This window comes from Arvicanthis niloticus, chromosome 18, assembly GCF_011762505.2.
Source record: "Arvicanthis niloticus isolate mArvNil1 chromosome 18, mArvNil1.pat.X, whole genome shotgun sequence".
In the NCBI taxonomy this organism is placed as follows: Eukaryota; Metazoa; Chordata; class Mammalia; order Rodentia; family Muridae; genus Arvicanthis; species Arvicanthis niloticus.
Window position 1 is genome coordinate 37086964 of NC_047675.1, and position 17361 is coordinate 37104324.

Here is a 17361-nt window from a genome sequence, read left to right on the forward strand (position 1 = left end):
CACCTCTGGCAGCCCAGTCTATTGAGCACAGAGATTGGGGTGGGAGTGTCTGGCGTACGAGGTTTCCCCTGGAGGACCCACCCTGCAACAGAAGTGCCACTTCCCCATCAATTCCCTGCAGAAGAGCTTGGGCCAGGTGACAAACTCCAATAGAAGTGGGAAGTGGGCAGGACTATCCCACACGGATGAGGCGGGGCCAGGGTAGTGGGCGGGGCCTCCGGTGCTTGGACAAGGTTCCAAGTGGGAGTTTATTTTGGTACCTAACTCTTAAACAGCACGCCCAGTGAGTTCCGGGACAGCCAGGACTACACAGAGAAACCCTGTCTCGAAAAACCAAAAAAGTTGCTTGCCTCCTCCAATATGACTCTAACTACAGACCGGGGCTAAGGCAAGAACGTAGGGCTCTTCTATGTCCAGGCAGGGATCTGAAAGGGCTCTTCTATGTCCAGGCAGGGATCTGAAACAGTGGGCAATGCTTGAGGCCTGTCCTGGCAGCCATGACCACATACATAATGAACTTTTATAGACTGGGGAAAACAGATACCTTGGCCTAGAAGAGTTTGCCATCTTTAAGAAAAATTAAGTCCCCAGATGAAATTCCACAAAGATAGGAATATGGTTAGCCCCTCGTATGTCCACACTGTGAAGGAACCGCAGCCTTTCTTCCGTGCCTCCCTGACTTCCCGCCCTGACTTCATTAAACAGGTTCTATCAGTGAAAGAAAATCGAAGAATTAAATGATAGCCAAACTAACTAGGTTTGTTTCTCAGCTGTGTTACTTTGGGCAAGTTACTCAACCTCTCTGTTGGCATTTCTTCAACTGTAAGATGATATTTGATGATAAGGTGATGTGAGATAGTGAGATTGTGCTTGAGGCACAATGCTGAAAGCTGCTAGGAGAAAAAAAAAAAAGAGAAGAGGAGGAAGAGAAGAAGTCACTGAAGCAGAGAGAATCTCATCTTTACATTTCCAGGCCTGAGGGACGGAGGACGAATAGGAAAGGGACAGGGAAGCACCAGCCCTTTCTGGTCTTCCCAGGATCATCTCCACCATCTGAATCGCCCTTCAAAGCCACCAGCTGGCTAGGCATGATAGCATATGCATGAAATCCCAGTACTCGGGAAGCTTAGGAAGGAGGCCAGGCTGGGCTACATGGTGAATTTAAGGCCAGCCTGGACTTGGTAAACACAAAGAAACAAAACAATAACTGCAACAACGACACAAAAATGAAACGAAATACACAGAGGGAAAAAGAAAAAAGAAAAAATTGATGAATTGCAAAACCAGCTGATTCATAACATCATTTAATCCTTTATAAAGCCACTAGTCTGGAAAACTCCAGCCGCTCAAGGGAGTTTGGTCTGGATGGAGCAGAACAGCTTCTTCTGACCACTGGCTCTGGCTTTGCTTCAGGAGCCCATGAAAGCCCATCTTTCCCATCAAAAGCAGGATCCTTAGATCCTGGCGCTTCTCTTCCCATGCTAGGCTCCTTTAGGACCCCTATTTATTTCCCATGGGCTACACTACTTTCCTACCCAACATCCAGCATTGTGCAAGGCCTGAGACCTCTTGGGAGGTTGGGCATTCAGTCCCAGCCAGGCACTTATTTCACACCGGTGAGCAGTCAAGCAAACTGATCTGTGCATCCAGGGGCTGGCAGAAGAACTGCTTGTCCAGGCTCAGAACCCTGGCTCCCACTGGGAATAGTGCTTCTGGGCTGGAAAGGAAGCATAATAGAGTGAGTCCTCCTGTCTCCACAGGACTCTGCTGTACTCATCATGCCTGTGATCGTTTGGGAAACTCCAGATTCTAACAGATGAATGCTGGGAGCTGATGCTGGCCCAGGTTTCCCTTCTGCCGCCTCTCACCCCCCCCCCCCATCTTATTGGGCTGTAGGTAATTTAGGCACAGTGGGGATCTGACAGATCCCCAGGTGGTAGCTTTTATGATAGAAGGAGAGGAACCCTGGAAAACTCCCAAGCAAGATGTGGATCCAGTCTTGTTTCTCTGCATGAACATGGCATTCAAAGCGGGGCCGTCATCAGTCCCTCGGCTTGAGATAGTTGCAAATACAAGGCCCTGAGCAGGAAGCCATCGCTAACTCTGCACTCAGACACACTCTGCATCTATGGCTTGGATATCCTAGTAGCATGGATCAGGCTGTTAACACATCAGGAGAAAGGTAAGAGAGGAAAGGAGCTGAGAGCGTGCTCTCACCAAACTGACAGATATAACGGTTTCGAGTTTTACAACGTTGGTCGTTCCAGTTGAAGGCAGCAGATGCCTGCATTTCCACACAGTTCCCAAACCTGTGGGGCCGGGATAAAGAGTGCTTAGGTGAAGGAATGAAAGTAGGGATCTAGTAGAGTCTTAAACCCTTCATCCCACTAGGCCACCTGCATCTGTGAGGCCCTGGTGCATCACATGCAGAAGGGGCTGCTGGGAGCTAGTGTCCATTCCGTGTCCCCCATACACTGCAGCTCTCCATAGGGAAGCTGGGAGGTCTTCTCTGTAACCCTCCATGCACTCCAGTCTGGCACTTAGCCACAGCAGGAATATACAGGACCACACCCTTCTGCCACCAAGAAAATATATGCTGGAAGTCCAGTCAGTGCTGACTGCAGTGAGGGTGTGCTGGGGGGAATATCTGGAGACCTTGTTGATCCTATAGACTCCAATAGATCCTATAGATGGTGATCTCCATGCCTCTGTGGCACTCCTGGGCTTTGAAGACCAGGGAAATGCCACATAACCAGAGTGTTCTCTGTACAGGACAGCAGGTGGGTCAGCTGATGGAGGTATGCATGAAGGATGCAGATGGGTGGGTACCAGAAATGATGGATTGATGCAGGCAGTAGGCAGGTGAGGGAGTAGAGAATAGATACCAAGTGCAAATGGCAATGATAGATGGATGGAGACTTCTCGGGTCCCTTTTCTATGTATTGTGTCTTCTGTGTCTCCCTTACCTGTGTCTGCATCAACTGGGTCCAGGCTTCCCTGGCACCAAAAACTAGGTAAGATCCAGACCTGTATAGGCTGGGTGAAGGTTTTTCAGTGGCATCTGAAGCTCAACCAGGCCCAAGTGGGAAGTGGCCCCAAAGGAGGGTAAATATCCCGGACTCACCCCTGATTGTCAGGCTGTCCAAAGGCAAAACTGGTGAAGGACGGGTGTTCTCCAGTAGTCCAGCGGAAGGAATCCTTAGCTGCCTTGTAGGTGAGCCCTGGACCAGGGTAGCCAAGGTTGCCTACTATCTGAGAGCCAGAAGCCTGCTGCCTAATAATGCCTTTTAAGCTCCCACTTGTTAATTTTCCTCACCCCGTGGTACTTCCCTCCCTGCCTCACTCTTCCCAGGGAAGGAGATTGTCTTGACTGCTGACCCACGCTCCAAGCCCTATCCATGCCCTTGCTATCTGTTAGTGCATGCGCAGTCTGTGTTTCCTGGAGACGTGTAGGGTTCCAGTTCCTCCCACTTTACAGCACCCTCCCACCGCCATGCACTCACCGATCCAGAAATTCCTGGTCTCAAAGTCATTGTCAGTCACCTCGTTGGTGGTCTCCAGGCGTCCCAGGTAGAAGGCAAGGATGTCTTGCACTTTCTGGCTCTCAATCTGGGCTAGCACCCCACCTTTTCCCTGTAATCCCACTCCGAGTCATATGGGACAGACTGTAGGGTTCAGACCCAGAACTTTCTACACATTCGGTTGCCCCACCATGGCCAGGATTCCAGATATGTGTGTTGGCTGGGCTGTCTTGATCTCCACCCTCAACACGTTCCTGCCTCTGAGAATGGAGGTTCTCCTCATCCTCTCCTTGACAGACTTCCCTCTGTGTGTGCACATGGCCCAGTTGGCAGCTTATAGGTCACGCCTGGTTCCTGCTCTCAGGAGACTTGTCTCAATCACCTGTGTATTAACTAGATTCGGATCAATTGTCAACCTTAGCAAGTCAAGAAAGACCAGGAAAATATTGGTTTCTGGCTTTAGAAAAGCCCGAGTTCTAGTCGTCCTGACCTGGCATCCCAGCATGCCATTCACCAGCCAAAGCTCAGTCAAGGCGGCTCCTAGGATAGGAGTGGAGTGGGGCTTTGTTCCTGGCTGTTAAGTGGGACCCTGGCTTGTATGCGCCTTGAATCTATGACTCCTGCTTTATACTAAGAAAGAGAGTGAGACCAGGGGAAGTTGAAGGAACTATAATTTGGTCCAAAGCCGCTCCATTGCCACCCTGTTTGAGACCTTGGGAAGGGAAGGGTCGGCCCTCACCTGACATTTCATCTTGGCTCCATAATAGGTGTCTGCCTCGGGGGACACTGTGAAGCAGTCTCCGTCAATCCGCAGGTCACATGTGTGAAAAGGAAAGCGCACCTTGGCTGCCGGGAGCAACAGGAAGAGTTGAGTTTGTGTGCTGACCTTAGAATCCTTACCCTCTCCATCAGGCTGAACTATGCTTCTGGTACCCCGACCTCTGGTTAACTACTCCAAACTAGAAGTGGACAAAAGTCAATAGTGTGCTGATAAATTTGCAAGCATGAGATCTCTCAAGAGGGGTTGGGTCTGGGGAATCCAGGGTGGGCGACCATAGCTCAGTAGGTAAAAGTACTTGCTGCCCAGAGGCCTGATGTTCTGAGTTCAGTCCCCAGGATTCATATTGTGGAAGGAGAGAATTAACCTTCACAAATTGTCCTCTGACATCAACACCTGCCCTGTGGCACATGCACACAAATAAAATGTCATTAAAAAAAAAGATCCATAGCTTATAGCATTTGCTAATTCCACTGGTATAAATACCCCACTGTGGTCAATTCCAGAATATTACGGTGGTTTTCCTAAACAAAGAGTAGGTAATCGATTGACACACAGACTCTTATGAGCTGATAAAGTCAGATCCAGCACCCCACTTAAGAGGGGTCTGAGAACAACCTCGAGTTGGAACTCACTGGCACACTGGGCTCCCCCATAGCCGACATCACAGATACAGGAACATTCTTCTTTCCGGAATCGGCCGTGCACACACTGTACACTACACCGCACTGCCAGGACAGAGCAGACAGGTGGAGTAGTCAGTCTCAAACCACCTGGGCCCCATGCTCCCCTAACAAGCCAACTATGGCAAGACTACTCTCTCAGAGACAGAGATGATGAAACAGCCCACAATGGGGCTTCCAGCTACTGCCATGCTTGGCTGCTTTGGTTTGATTCTTCTTGTAGAGGAAGCAAACTGCGGTTTGGAAGGTGTGGTGGTTTGAATATGCTTGGCCCAGAGAGTGGCACTATTAGGAGGTGTGGCCTTGCTGGAGTAAGAGTGGCCTTGTTGAAAGAAGTATGTCACCGTGGATGCTGGGCTTTGAGGTCATATATGTTCAAACTCTGCCTAGTGTGACACACAGACAGTCTTCTCCTGGCTGCCGTTGAATCAAGACGTAGAACTCTTAACTCCTCCAACACCATGTCTGCCTGCAGGCTGCCATGCTTCCTGCCATGATGATAATGGACTGAACATTTGAAACTGTAAGCCAGCCCCAATTAAATGTTTTCCTTTATAAAAGTTGCTATGGTCATGGTGTCTCTTTATAGCAACAAAACAACAGCTAAGACAGAAGGTCATGGAAAGTGGGCATGGGACCAGAGAGACCCCTTATGTTTCCTAATTCTATCTTTGTTCCAATAGATAGCTTAAAGGGCCAAATCTAACCCCCTCTCTCTCTTTTTAAAGTCAGCGTGTTACTCTATGTATAGCCTGAGCTAACCTAGCGTTCACTATATAGCCTATGTTGGCCTGGAGCTCATGACAGTCCTGCTACCTAAGTCTCCAAAGTACTAGGATTATAGCCCTGAACATTTTAAATCACATGAATAGCGCACAATTGGGGCTCACTGAGCTTTTATTGAGTGAATGCATAAGCCCAGTAGTCAATAATTTTAATGCACCCAGACTCCCTCAGAACATCTGAGTCTCCAGCCACCCCAGCCCTCCAGCTATCTCACTATACCAGTTCACACCACAAGACAGGCAAATCTCCCTCAGGCTTACCCTGCAGGGCAGCCCGAATGGGCCCTGGGTCCTCACCTTGGCAGTACCTCCCTGTGTAGCCAGGGGGACAGTGACAGCGACAGGTGCTAATGTTGAGATGTCCGAGATTTCGGCAGCTCATGCGACATGGGTTCCTGGGAACCTCTGGTAAGAAGAGTAGGTAATTCTGAGAAGAGGCCTCCTTCCAGCAGGCCAGGCAGACACTTTTCTAGGTGTAGAGGCCAAGGCTTCAGGGATAGCCCTTCAGACTGCTAGTTCCCACCACAGGGTCACCAATTCTAAACCCTCATGTGCCAGCTGCTCCAGGAGGAGGAGTACTCACCACAGAGCCCCCCTGCATGATCCCAGGCCTTGAAGCAGCCTGAGACACTGGCTGTGCAGAGAGAGCACCAGGTGCCTTCCTTATACGGAGCGATTGTCTTTCCATTAACATCCCAGTTGCCTCTGTGAGAGCAAGCATCAGAGGGTCTGGAGAATCTGGCCTTGGACAAGGCAGGAGCAGGAGCTTTGGACAGAGTTGAAGGACCCAGGGCAGGGCAATAATAGCTCCTGGCTCCCTTCCCTATGGGCCCCCTTAGCACTTCTGGCCCAGTTAGGGATTCAGGATGTGGTAGGTCAGTTGGGAAACAAGAGATGACTTTTCTGGATACATTCCCTCTGAGCAGGGTCGCACAACCAGGAAGGAGAATTCATGAACCAATCCCGCTCTGCATGGCCAGAATCTACATCTTCTTCCTTTCATCCTCTTGTCTCCCATGCAGACCAAGGGGTGAAGGCATTTTGGGTGGCTTGGCTCATATCTCATCCTAACTGAAAGTCATTTATCCACCCCTCCCGTCTTCAGCCCCAGCCTCCCTGTCCTCTCACTGACCCCACTTCCAGCTACCACCCAGCCTGTGGTGAGGGGCTTACCCAGGGGAGTAGGCACAGACAAAGGCTTCCACGGCTGCCTGGTCCACAATGCATGGCTGCCGCCCACAACCCAGCTGGCTGGAGGTGGCCCACACAAGCTGTAGAGAACACAAGACTCAGAAACCCTTTCAGACAGGTTTTACTTCAATCTGAGGGATCACAGTACAGGCAGTGCACACTTGGGGAGGGTTTGGCCTCCAGTAGCCGGACAGATGGCTTCCTTACTTGCCTGGGACGCCGGGAGCAGTGGCTATGCTGAACACAGCCATCAGAATTGATGGAAGCTTTCTGAATGGAGGGGGTAGTAGAGTTTGAGGGTTACTAGGTGTTAAAAGGAGGGACGATTATGGACAGGTGGAAATAGTGACAAAAGAAAGACTTAGATATTAAGGGTCTTATGTAAGATTGTGAAAATGGCCAGCCGGGCAGTGGTGATGCACGTCTTTTTTTTTTTTTTCCGAGACAGGGTTTTTCTGTGTAGCCCTGGCTGTCCTAGAACTCACTCCGTAAACCAGGCTGGCCTTGAACTCAGAAATCCTCCTGCTGGGCAGTGGTGGTGCACGCCTTTAATCCCAGCACTTGGGAGGCAGAGACAGGTGGATTTCTGAGTTCGAGGACAGCCTGGTCTACCAAGTGAGTTCCAGGACAGCCAGGACTACACAGAGAAACCCTGTCTCGAAAGACAAACAACAACAACAAAAAAAGAAAACAAAACAAAACAACAACAACAAAAAAAAAAAAAAAAAAAGAAAGAAAGAAAGAAAAAGAAAATGGCCACAAGCCTTCACTTTTCTCTCTCTCTCTCTATATGTGTGTGTGTGTGTGTGTGTGTGTGTGTGTGTGTGTGTGTGTATGCACACAGAGAGACAGAGAGAGAAAAGGTCTTACTAAGCAGGATGCAGCATCATTGGCCAGGAAACCACTATGTATAACAAGTTGGCCTCAAACTCATAGAATTCCACCTGTTTCTGCCTCCCAGATGTCAGAATCAAGGGTATGTTCCACCATGCTCACATGTTTATACATTGTTCTTTTATGCTGGAGACTTAATCCAGAGCCTGGTATGTACTAGGCAAGTGCTCTACCAATGAGCTACATCCCCCAGTCCACTGGCTCATACTCTTTTGTTAGTAAAGGGAAGATTGTTGTTTAGGCTGGCCTCAAACTCTCCATGAACCCAAGGAGGACTTTGAACTGCTGATTCTCCAGTTTCTACCTCCTGAATAGGCAGGTAATCCTGAGCCTGGATTACAGGCATGCACCATGTCTTACTTTATGCAATATACATGTTAAGTTTATAATTTTAGAGCTAGAATTATAGTTCAGTGGTAAAGTATTTTCCTGTCAAATGCAAGACTCTAGTTTGAATCACTAGCATTATACATACACAGAATTGGGGCTAAAGAAATGGCTCAGTGGTTAAGAGCACTGACTGCTCTTCCAGAGGACCCTAGTTCAATTCCCAGCAACCGAGTGGCAGCTCACAATTGTCTGTAACTCCAATATCTGACACCCTTACACAGATAAACATGCAGGCAAAACACCAATACACACAAAATACATTTAAAAGTAGTCTATTTACACAGGCACACATAAAAAACACACAAATACAGAATGGAATAAGACTCAATAATTTTAGGGAAAGATTATGCCGGGCGGTGGCGGCTCACGCCTTTAATCCCAGCACTCGAGAGGCAGAGGCAGGCGGATTTCTGAGTTCGAGACTAGCCTGGTCCACAGAGTGAGTTCCAGGACAGCCAGGACTACACAGAGAAACCCTGTCTCGAAAAACAAAACAAACAAACAAAAAAAAAAAAAAAGGAAAGATTATATAACAAATATCATAAATTATTCCAGAAAACAGGAAATGAGACAAAGAGTCTTTCTCACTTCATGGGTCAACTTCACTATCATTGTATTTATACTAAAGGTATTAAAACATGTTGAGAATTTTGTTTGTGTTATTCAGTGTTGTGCTTGGTTACTACACAGTGTCAGGTATGTAAAAAACACTCAACAAGTATTCATAGTTGTTGAATAGAGGAGAAATAGAAGGGAACTTTCTTTCTTTCTTTTTTCGAGACAGGGTTTCTCTGTGTAGCCCTGGCTGTCCTGGAACTCACTCTGTAGACCAGGCTGGCCTACGAACTCAGAAATCCGCCTGCCTCTGTCTCCCAAGTGCTGGGATTAAAGGTGTGCGCTACCACTGCCCAGCAGAAGGGAACTTTCTTAAGAATGATGCATCTGAACTTGAGAAAGAGGTTCATCTGGGAAGGAACATCAGGAGAATAGGAGGCATAGGCCTCTGGTGTGTAACATCTAAATCTAGACAGTGTCCCTTTAAGGATAAAGTATAGCCTCTTGTAAGATGACTGGGGAGACCGTGCCCTAGCCTAGCCTTATCTTAAATATACTCACCTGTGTGTAGTGGGCACAGGTGGCATTGGGGGCACACTCAGCGTCCCCATGTCTGTACTGCAGCCTTTCAGCGAACCAGAGATTGACCACTTCGACAAAGGATGCTGAACCCACGGGCAATAGCTGCACATTCCAGCCCACATGTGGGGTGTGCTGTGGGGTAGATGCCAGGTTTGGGGTGGCTGAGGTGCCACAAAGGGCTGCTGCCCTGGCTTGAGCTAGCTGAGCCAGGCTCTCGCTCCAGTCCTGGGAGTGGCAAAAACAAGACATCCTCAGGTGATAGATTCGTTCCCTGGCCAGTTGCTATGAGACAAAAGCAACCCAGGGGAGAAAGGATAGATTGGGCTCCCAATTTCAGGTCAGCACTGCAGCGACATCAAGGTGGCAGGAACTTGAAGCTGCTAGTCACACCCACAGCCAGGAGCACAGAGAGAATGAAGGCATGCCTGCTTGTACTTAGCTCACCTTTCCCTGGTTCTGCAGTCCAGGGCTCAAACCCAGGGAATGGTGCCACCCGGTTTTTTTCCTTGGTGTTTTGGGGACAGGGTCTCTCTATTCAGCCCTGGCTGTCTTGTAACTCAATATACACACCTGGCCGGCCTAAAACTCACAGAGATCTTTCTGCCTTTGCCTCCCAAGTGTTGGGACTAAAGGCATGCACTACTATGCTCCACCAGTGCCACTCATTTTTAAACTGGGTTTTCCTACATCAATTAGTATAATTAAGACTGTCTGCCACAGATGTGTCCACAGTCCAACCTAGACTACTGTTCAGTGAAATTCCTTTTCCAGATGATTCTGGTTGGCAAGATCAAAACTAACCACTACAACTGGCCTTTGGATAGCACAGAAGCAAATGGGCATTGAGCCAGCCATCTCTTTACTGTTTCTGTGTGTCCATGGGGTGCCAGGTCACATGGAGTAAAAGGGTCATGCTCGCCTGCCTAATGATTGAGCAGTTTTCCTCACTGTACAGAACCACAATTTCATTCAGAGAGGAGCTCTGGAGTTGCCTAAGGCATGCCTGGAAAAGAAAATTGTGCCTCCATCTTGAGTATTTGGCCTTGCCTAGGAAATAGCAGGCAAGGGGGATGGACTTCTGATGTCATGTTCCACGTCAAATAATTTGAGCCTAGACAGTGCCTAGACTTGCAGGCTGGTTTGGCTGTGTTTTCCTTTAAGAGTGCTTCCCCTAGGCACAGTCAGAACAACTCTGCTGCTCCCACATGGCCAAATGTGATTTTTCCAGGTTCATTTAAGCAATGGTCCCCAAGAAAGGAACAAACTATCAGGCAGCTAATCATAGCATCTAACCCCAGGCTGCAGGGTTCTGCTAGGTATTACAGCTTAAGAAATCCCGGCTGCTCAGGACGTGGGCACCACCGGGAGACAGAGCAGAGCAGAGGAGAGAAGCAGACCCTCCCCCACCTCCTGGGAAACTGACCCCGGAGCTCTCCAGGTCACCACCCACTATGGCTGTCCACCTATGAGGACTTTATAGGAGGCAGCCATGGGGAACCTTGCCCTCCCTTACCCATTCCACCCTTGTTCCCAGGCCTGTTCACATGGGCTTCAGCTATGGGGGAGGGGAGAAGGGACCTCCCAGACTATGAAGGCAGCATGTCTAAGCCTCCAGGATGACCAGCCTCAACCAACCCTGCTGCAGCCTCCATCATGGAGGTTCTAAAGTGTGAGTAAGTGAATGAGTGAGGAACTTGTGAGAGATCTTCCAGTACTTGCTAGACAAACCCTGGTCACAAACCAGTCCCCCCAAAGCCCAGCAGGATTCCTCTCTCTCTCTCTCTCTCTCTCTCTCTCTCTCTCTCTCTCTCTCTCTCTCTCTTCATCTCTCCCTTTCTGCTGGATTCCTTTGTATAGCTCCTTTTTCGGGGGAGGGAGACGGGGACGGAGAGACCCTGGCTCCAACCATATCTGTTGATCTCCGTGGCGACAGGATGCGAGGAAAGGCAGATCTGTCTTCAATGCAACTGTGAGTTGCTGAAGGCCCTGACCTCTTATACAAATGGCTTCCCCCCCACCCCCAAGGAAGAAGGCATGTAGCTCCCCAGTAACCAAGATCAAGGTGCGCTCCCCCCCACCCCCCAAAGGGCCTCTGGCACTGGCAACACCTCCTGAGCTCACTCTGGAGCTCAGCCCCTCTGGCAGTCCTCTAGACCCAGAGCAGTTGGGTCTACTCACCATTCTCTGCATGTTGGCTGCCGGAGGGTGGACCTGGCTGCGCAGACGGTTGTGCGTGGTGAGGATTAAGAAACTCTCCTTCCTGATTGGGGCTGGAGGTCAGGAGAGAAGGTTAGGCTGATGGTCAGTGGCTTCTGGGATATTGCCATAGCCAGGTGAGGGTGACCCCACCCCAAGGACACAGATCTGAGATGAGGAGGGGCAGTGGTAGCTGTGTAGGGGAGAACTTCCATCACTATGGAGATGGAGGGAGGCCAGGAGAAAAACAGGAAGATGGGCGAGGACGGACCAAGTATAGAGCAATGGCATGAGTGACTGGCTTGGGGGTGGGAAGATGACAGGAGGTGGGGGGTGGGGTTGGGGGAATGAGGAACTCAGCCCTGGTTTAGAAGCAGGTCTTTCTACCAATGTGTTTCTTCTGAGGTCTTAGTTACAGGCTCTAACCAGTATCTTTCCTTAAACCTCAACCCTGGACCCATCTGCTTCATCCTTCTTCCTTCCCAGTATCTTTCCATCCTCCCCACCATCCTCCCAATGGGTTCCCCAATCAAATCACATCAGCATAATGCGGGGCTCAGTCCTGGGTATCTGACTCCTAGAAATCCCTTGCTACCCTTTCTCAGGCTCACAACAACACCTCTACTGTCTCTGCCCAGGTATCCCTTACCTTGAAGAGTGGGAGCTTGTTTTGGCAGCTGGGGTGGCTGCACCTCTGTCTGGGTGATCCCAAGGAGAGACAGGAGCAGAAGCAAGAGACCAAGCCACCGGCTCTGGCTTCCTGACCCCAGGGAGGGCTCCGGCCGAATCATTGGCCTGCCTGGTGCAGCAGACATGGCTTCTCACAGCCGTCCAGCTAGCCTCCCAGGCTTCGTGAAGCTATTCACGAGTCTCAGGGAGTCAGGCTAATCTGCCAGACAAAAGGAGGAGGCTAGTGAATCATCACTGTGTCCAAACAGCCTCCCCTCCATGGTACACTGGCTTCAAAAGAGACATAGAACCGTCCTTCTAAAGGCTTCCTTTCTCCAGCCTCTGTCTGGCCAGCCTGCTCTACAACAGAAAGCAGGGCAGTGTGCACTGACCCTGTGGCCCCTGCTAATCATTATAGGATTATTAGCACCCTGAGGGAGCCCCCAAAGACCCTGCTGATTGGCCTACAGACATTCCAGGGCTGTAGGATTAGCGACTGATGGTTGTACCCTGGCAGGGACAATGTCCTCCAAGCCCATGGACAGTTTCTACTCCCCAATCCCAGTCATGGGGAGGAGGCTGGGACTTTGGCAGTGGGCCAGTAAAGCAGGCAGGAACTGGGCAAGACCCCAGGGGAGTTCTCTCCTTTCTTGGGAAGCTCATCCCAAACCCCAAGTCATAAATTAAACATGAAGCAGGAAGGAAGTAACTATTCACTAGATAGATGTCACTGGTGGGATCATAGAGGAGAGAGCTGAGGCTGAACCTTCAGGGAGAAAGGTGTGCTTTATATGTCTGGACAGTGTGAGAGGATGAGGCTAGCCCCAGGGCCCATCATGCTTACCCATGTGACTTTGGGCTAAGACTGGGGCAAGGCAGACAGAGAGGAGGGCATGTGATGGATGCCCTTGGCTGACTTGAGTCCTGCTGTGAACAAGCCTGCCTCTAGACAAACTGAAGCAGTGGAGCAGGAAGGCAGCAAATTACCTTGGTATTTAGGGCCTAGCTGAAGTCTACGTCATCCCACCAGAATTACTGAATTTCTAGCACAGCCAAATCAAAGGCTGACATGTAGACCATAGTCAAATGCCCACAAAGGTTACTTCAGCCATTCTAAAGCATGGCCTTACAAGCTAATACTTTCTCCTTCTGAAGCTGGTGTGGTCCCTGATCCTAGAGTCAGCACGCTCTCAGATGTCACCTCCTTGGAGATTCTGCTAGGGTACAGGTGGTCTGCATGGATTTCTGGAGAAACACTGATGGAATATGAATGTCATTATGGATTTCAGGCAGTGGGGACAAGGCCAGGCAGCAAGGTATACAGTATTGAATAATACCCAAAGCCCCAGGATCTTCTGCTTCAGGTAGATGGCCTGAGCTCACCATAGCATGTCCTAGCCATGATTGGTAATAGCTGCATTTTTATTTGTAAAAAAAATTATTGCTATTATATATATATGTGTGTGTGTGTGTGTGTCTGGGAGCTACATCATGTGTGTGTGTAGGTCAGAGAGAGAGATGAGAGAGAGAGAGAGAGAGAGAGAGAGAGAGAGAGAGAGAGTCAGTCAAGTTTGGTGGCAAAGAAGGTTTCCCACTGAGACAGCCTGGGAGCCACCCTTTTAACAGAGTTTACAAAGCATGTTTACAAATGTAACTTATTTGTATCACCACAACCTGGTACTAATACCATCCCGCAGTTAGAGAAGCAGGATACAGTGTGTCTCAGGGACTTGTCCCGGGTACATTCCAGTACCTGGAATTTAGGGTCTCTACATTCACATTTCCAGGGTTTTAATTTACATACAAGGTGGCTCTGTTAGAGTTCAATTTTCAATAGTTCTGTTCTACACTGGTGATAAATAACTCAATTCCTGCTCCTGGGTTCCAGCGGCTTGTTGTCATTTGGCTTTGGGTTGCATAGGAGGGAAATTTTTACCAATGGAACAACTTTAAAGCTTTTCCCTTTATTTTATGTTTGTAGGTGTTTTTGCCTATATGTATGGCCAATGTATCATGTGTGTGAAATGTCCGAAGAGTCAAAAGAGTGCATCAGATCCCCTGGGACCGGAGATACAGACCGTTGTGAGCTGCCTGTTGCTGTTGAGACTGGGCCCTGGGCCCTCCTGAAAAGTAGCCAGTGCTCTTAACTGCTGAGCCATCTCTCCTAAATGTGATGAGCTTTAAGTTGTCAGGCCATCTATTTGAGGCAGAAGTCCTGAAGGCTCTGGGTGTTGTACAACCTTGGCTGCCTGACCTTTCCCCCACTGCCTGGCATCCACGATGACATTCATATTCCAACAGTGTTTCTCTGGAACTTTTTTTTTTCATTTGTAGCCCAGAGTTTGTGATCCATGCCTAGAATCCCAGGTAGTTTGACACAGCAGTGAACTCTGGCCAATGCAAGTAGAAATACTTTCCAACTTAACCTACGAATGTCAGTAGTAACACCAAAGCCAGGTGTAGACTTCACAAACTGCAGAAACTGCAGGTTAGCATTCATTATGAATACAGACTCGATCTTCTCTCAACAGACTATATAATCTGACTTAGCAACATATAAAATAGATTAAACACCATGATTAAATAGTACTTAATGTAAGAATGCAAGATTAGCTTACTAATTGAAACTCTGGGTTAATAATGTAAAGGACAAAACCCACAAGGTCATCTCAAAGATAGAAAAAGTAGGGCTGGAGAGATGGCTCATTGGTTAAGAGCACTGACTGCTTGACTGCTCTTCCAGAGGTCTTGAGTTCAACTCCCAGCAACCACATGGTTGCTCCTATGTCTTCATCAGGTGTGTCTGAAGACAGCTACAGTGTACTCATGTAAATAAAATAAATAAATCTTTAAAAAAGAAGAAAAAAGTATTTGAGGGGGCTGGAGCGCTGGCTGCTCTTCCAGAGGTCTTGAGTTCAATTCCCAGGTGGTGTGGTTCACAGCCATCTATAAAAGGACCTGATGCCCTCTTCTGACATGCAGCAACACTCATACATAAAACAAATAAAATATTAAAAAAAGCATTTGAGCTGGGTATAAAGTACTTGCCTAGAACAAGAAGGATCCTAGGTACAGGCTCAGGAAAAGTATTTGATAAAATCCAAAAGTAGTCAGTGAAGTTGTGCAAACCTATTGTCCTGGTCACCTTGAAGGCTAAAGCTGAGAGATTATTCGAGTCTAGGAGGTCAGCACCAGCCTGGGCAATGTAGTAAGACCCTGTATCAAACAAACTGAAAACTCAACACAAAACTTTGTAAAAATTATCCGACAGATGTGGTAGTACACCCAGCACTTTAGTCTGGTCATACTACATCTAGGCAGTGGTGCCCTTTAGAGGCAGACAGATCTCTGTGAATTTGAGGCCAGCCTGGACTATAGTCTGGGCTATGTAAAGAGACTCTGTTTCAAAAAGCAGAAATAAAAACCAAAAAAATTCAACAAACTTATGACTAGAAATAAAATTCCTCAGGTGAGTATGGTAGCTCATATTTCTGACCCCAGTATTCTAGAAGGCTAGAGGATTAACACAAATTTGAAGCTAGCCTGGGCTATATAATAAGGCCTTATCTAAGGTAGGTAGGTAGATAGATAGATAGATAGATAGATAGATAGGCAATGAAATCGCAGAGTCCTTGTCATGATTAATTCTTATCATCCCCAATAGCTGAAATTTCTAAATCTAGTATTTTAGAACATGACTTATTTAAGATCTTTACAGGGTTAATTAAGGTTAAGTAAAAGTAAATCTTTTCTTCCAGTTCAGAAGAAAGGATTAGAACACAGTTACTGAGGGAAAAAATGGCTGTCTGCAAGCTGAGGATCGAGATCCTCAGAAAAGCCAACTATGTCTGTAATTTGGTTTTGACCTTTAAATGATCAGAACTAGGAGAAAATAACATTTATATTTAAGCTGAATAACAACGTGTGGTAATTTGTTATGGCAGCCCTAACAAACAAATGGAGCATTTACAAATGTCAGCTGGCGTAAGGGCTTTAAGTTCTAAAGAACTCTCCAGCTAATCCTAAGACCACACTGAGAGACCAAATCTTTTGGGTTCAGACTCCATCTTAGAGAACCTGACTTGAGGTTGAACTCAAGTTAATTAACAGGTTGGTACCTGGCACCAGTTTTCAGGCTAACCCCCGATAAGACCTGTGTCTAACACCAGTTTCCAGGTTACCCACCCCCCCAACAAAACCTGCATCTAGCACCAATATACAGGTTATTCTCCAACAAATCTGCACCCCAAGGTTACAAACCCGCTCCTGCCACTTCACTTCCTAACAACCATCAATCAGGAGGAAAGCAGAAGTTTATGGTTTGTCTCCCAGCACCAGCCAATTATGTTAAAGGCCATAATGGCGACCCCAATCAGATGTGTACCAGGTTAGATTCCCCTTTCTTGCCTCTATAAATGCTTGCCTAAAACTAGGCCCAGGGCTCCACCTTCTTGCTGTATCAGGGTTGGGAGGGATCCTAAGCTCGAGCTTGAATAGAGAGACCCTAATGCTATTGCATTGGATTCGGCTCCTTGGTGGTCTTTTTATGGGATTATGAACGTTTCCTGGCACAAGAACACACAGGGGAACCGGGCAGTGGTGGCACACACCTTTAATCCCAGCACTTGGGAGGCAGAGGCAGGTGGATTTCTGAGTTCAAGGCCAGCCTGGTCTACAGAGTGAGTTCCAGGACAGCCAGGGCTACACAGAGAAACCCTGTCTCGAACCCCCCCCCCCCAAAAAAAAGAACACACACGCAGGGGGAAGGCAACACCTGTGCTCAGGTCCAGGTAAAATCAAGTCCAAAGTTAGGGTCATCCCAGACATAACTATAGTAGGAAACACATGAGAAACACATGTACTTGAGGACATGGCACATCCTCATTTCTATCTGTAATTTCTTTTGGGACAGGGTCTTGCTATCTATCTCCAGCTAGCCTGGAACTTACTAGACCAGGCTGGCCTTGAAGATTTGCTTGCCTCTGCATCCCTAGTGCTAGGATTAGAAGCATGAGCCACACACCTGGCCTATTCTCATTTTATTAGTTTAATTTTTTTTTCCAAATTTGTATTAGGTGAACGGATGTTCAGCTGCATGTATGTCTGTGCACCACATG

At 48.1% G+C, this 17361-nt stretch overlaps 1 protein-coding gene across 2 annotated transcripts; it reads right to left on the minus strand.

Annotated features, from left to right (window-relative positions):
* Positions 1 to 1288: 1288 nt before the first annotated feature.
* LOC117722891 (C-type lectin domain family 18 member A-like) lies at positions 1289 to 12629 on the minus strand. 2 transcript variants are annotated; one of them, XM_076915896.1, is made up of 13 exons: positions 12225 to 12629; positions 11558 to 11649; positions 9359 to 9604; positions 6941 to 7038; positions 6351 to 6472; positions 6065 to 6172; positions 4935 to 5027; positions 4261 to 4367; positions 3504 to 3633; positions 3125 to 3221; positions 2397 to 2575; positions 2218 to 2309; positions 1289 to 1717 (listed from the first exon to the last, which is right to left on the minus strand). In XM_076915896.1, exons 1-13 carry the CDS (start codon positions 12388 to 12390, stop codon positions 1625 to 1627), a joined length of 1623 nt encoding a protein of 540 aa, XP_076772011.1. In that variant the 5' UTR covers positions 12391 to 12629; the 3' UTR covers positions 1289 to 1624. The 2 variants fall into 2 exon arrangements, with proteins under 2 accessions (XP_076772011.1, XP_034378052.1); XM_034522161.2 differs by lacking the exon at positions 2397 to 2575.
* Positions 12630 to 17361: the final 4732 nt, after the last annotated feature.

Excerpts from the sequence above, each read along its gene's own strand:
- LOC117722891 (XM_076915896.1), bottom strand. The coding sequence starts at position 12,390 with ATGTCTGCTGCACCAGGCAGGCCAATGATTCGGCCGGAGCCCTCCCTG. Across the intron at positions 9,605-11,557 it reads CAGCCAACATGCAGAGAATG|GACTGGAGCGAGAGCCTGGC; the intron begins GTGAGTAGACCC and ends TGCCACTCCCAG. Across the intron at positions 2,310-2,396 it reads CCAGGGCCTCACAGATGCAG|GTTTGGGAACTGTGTGGAAA; the intron begins GTGGCCTAGTGG and ends CCGGCCCCACAG.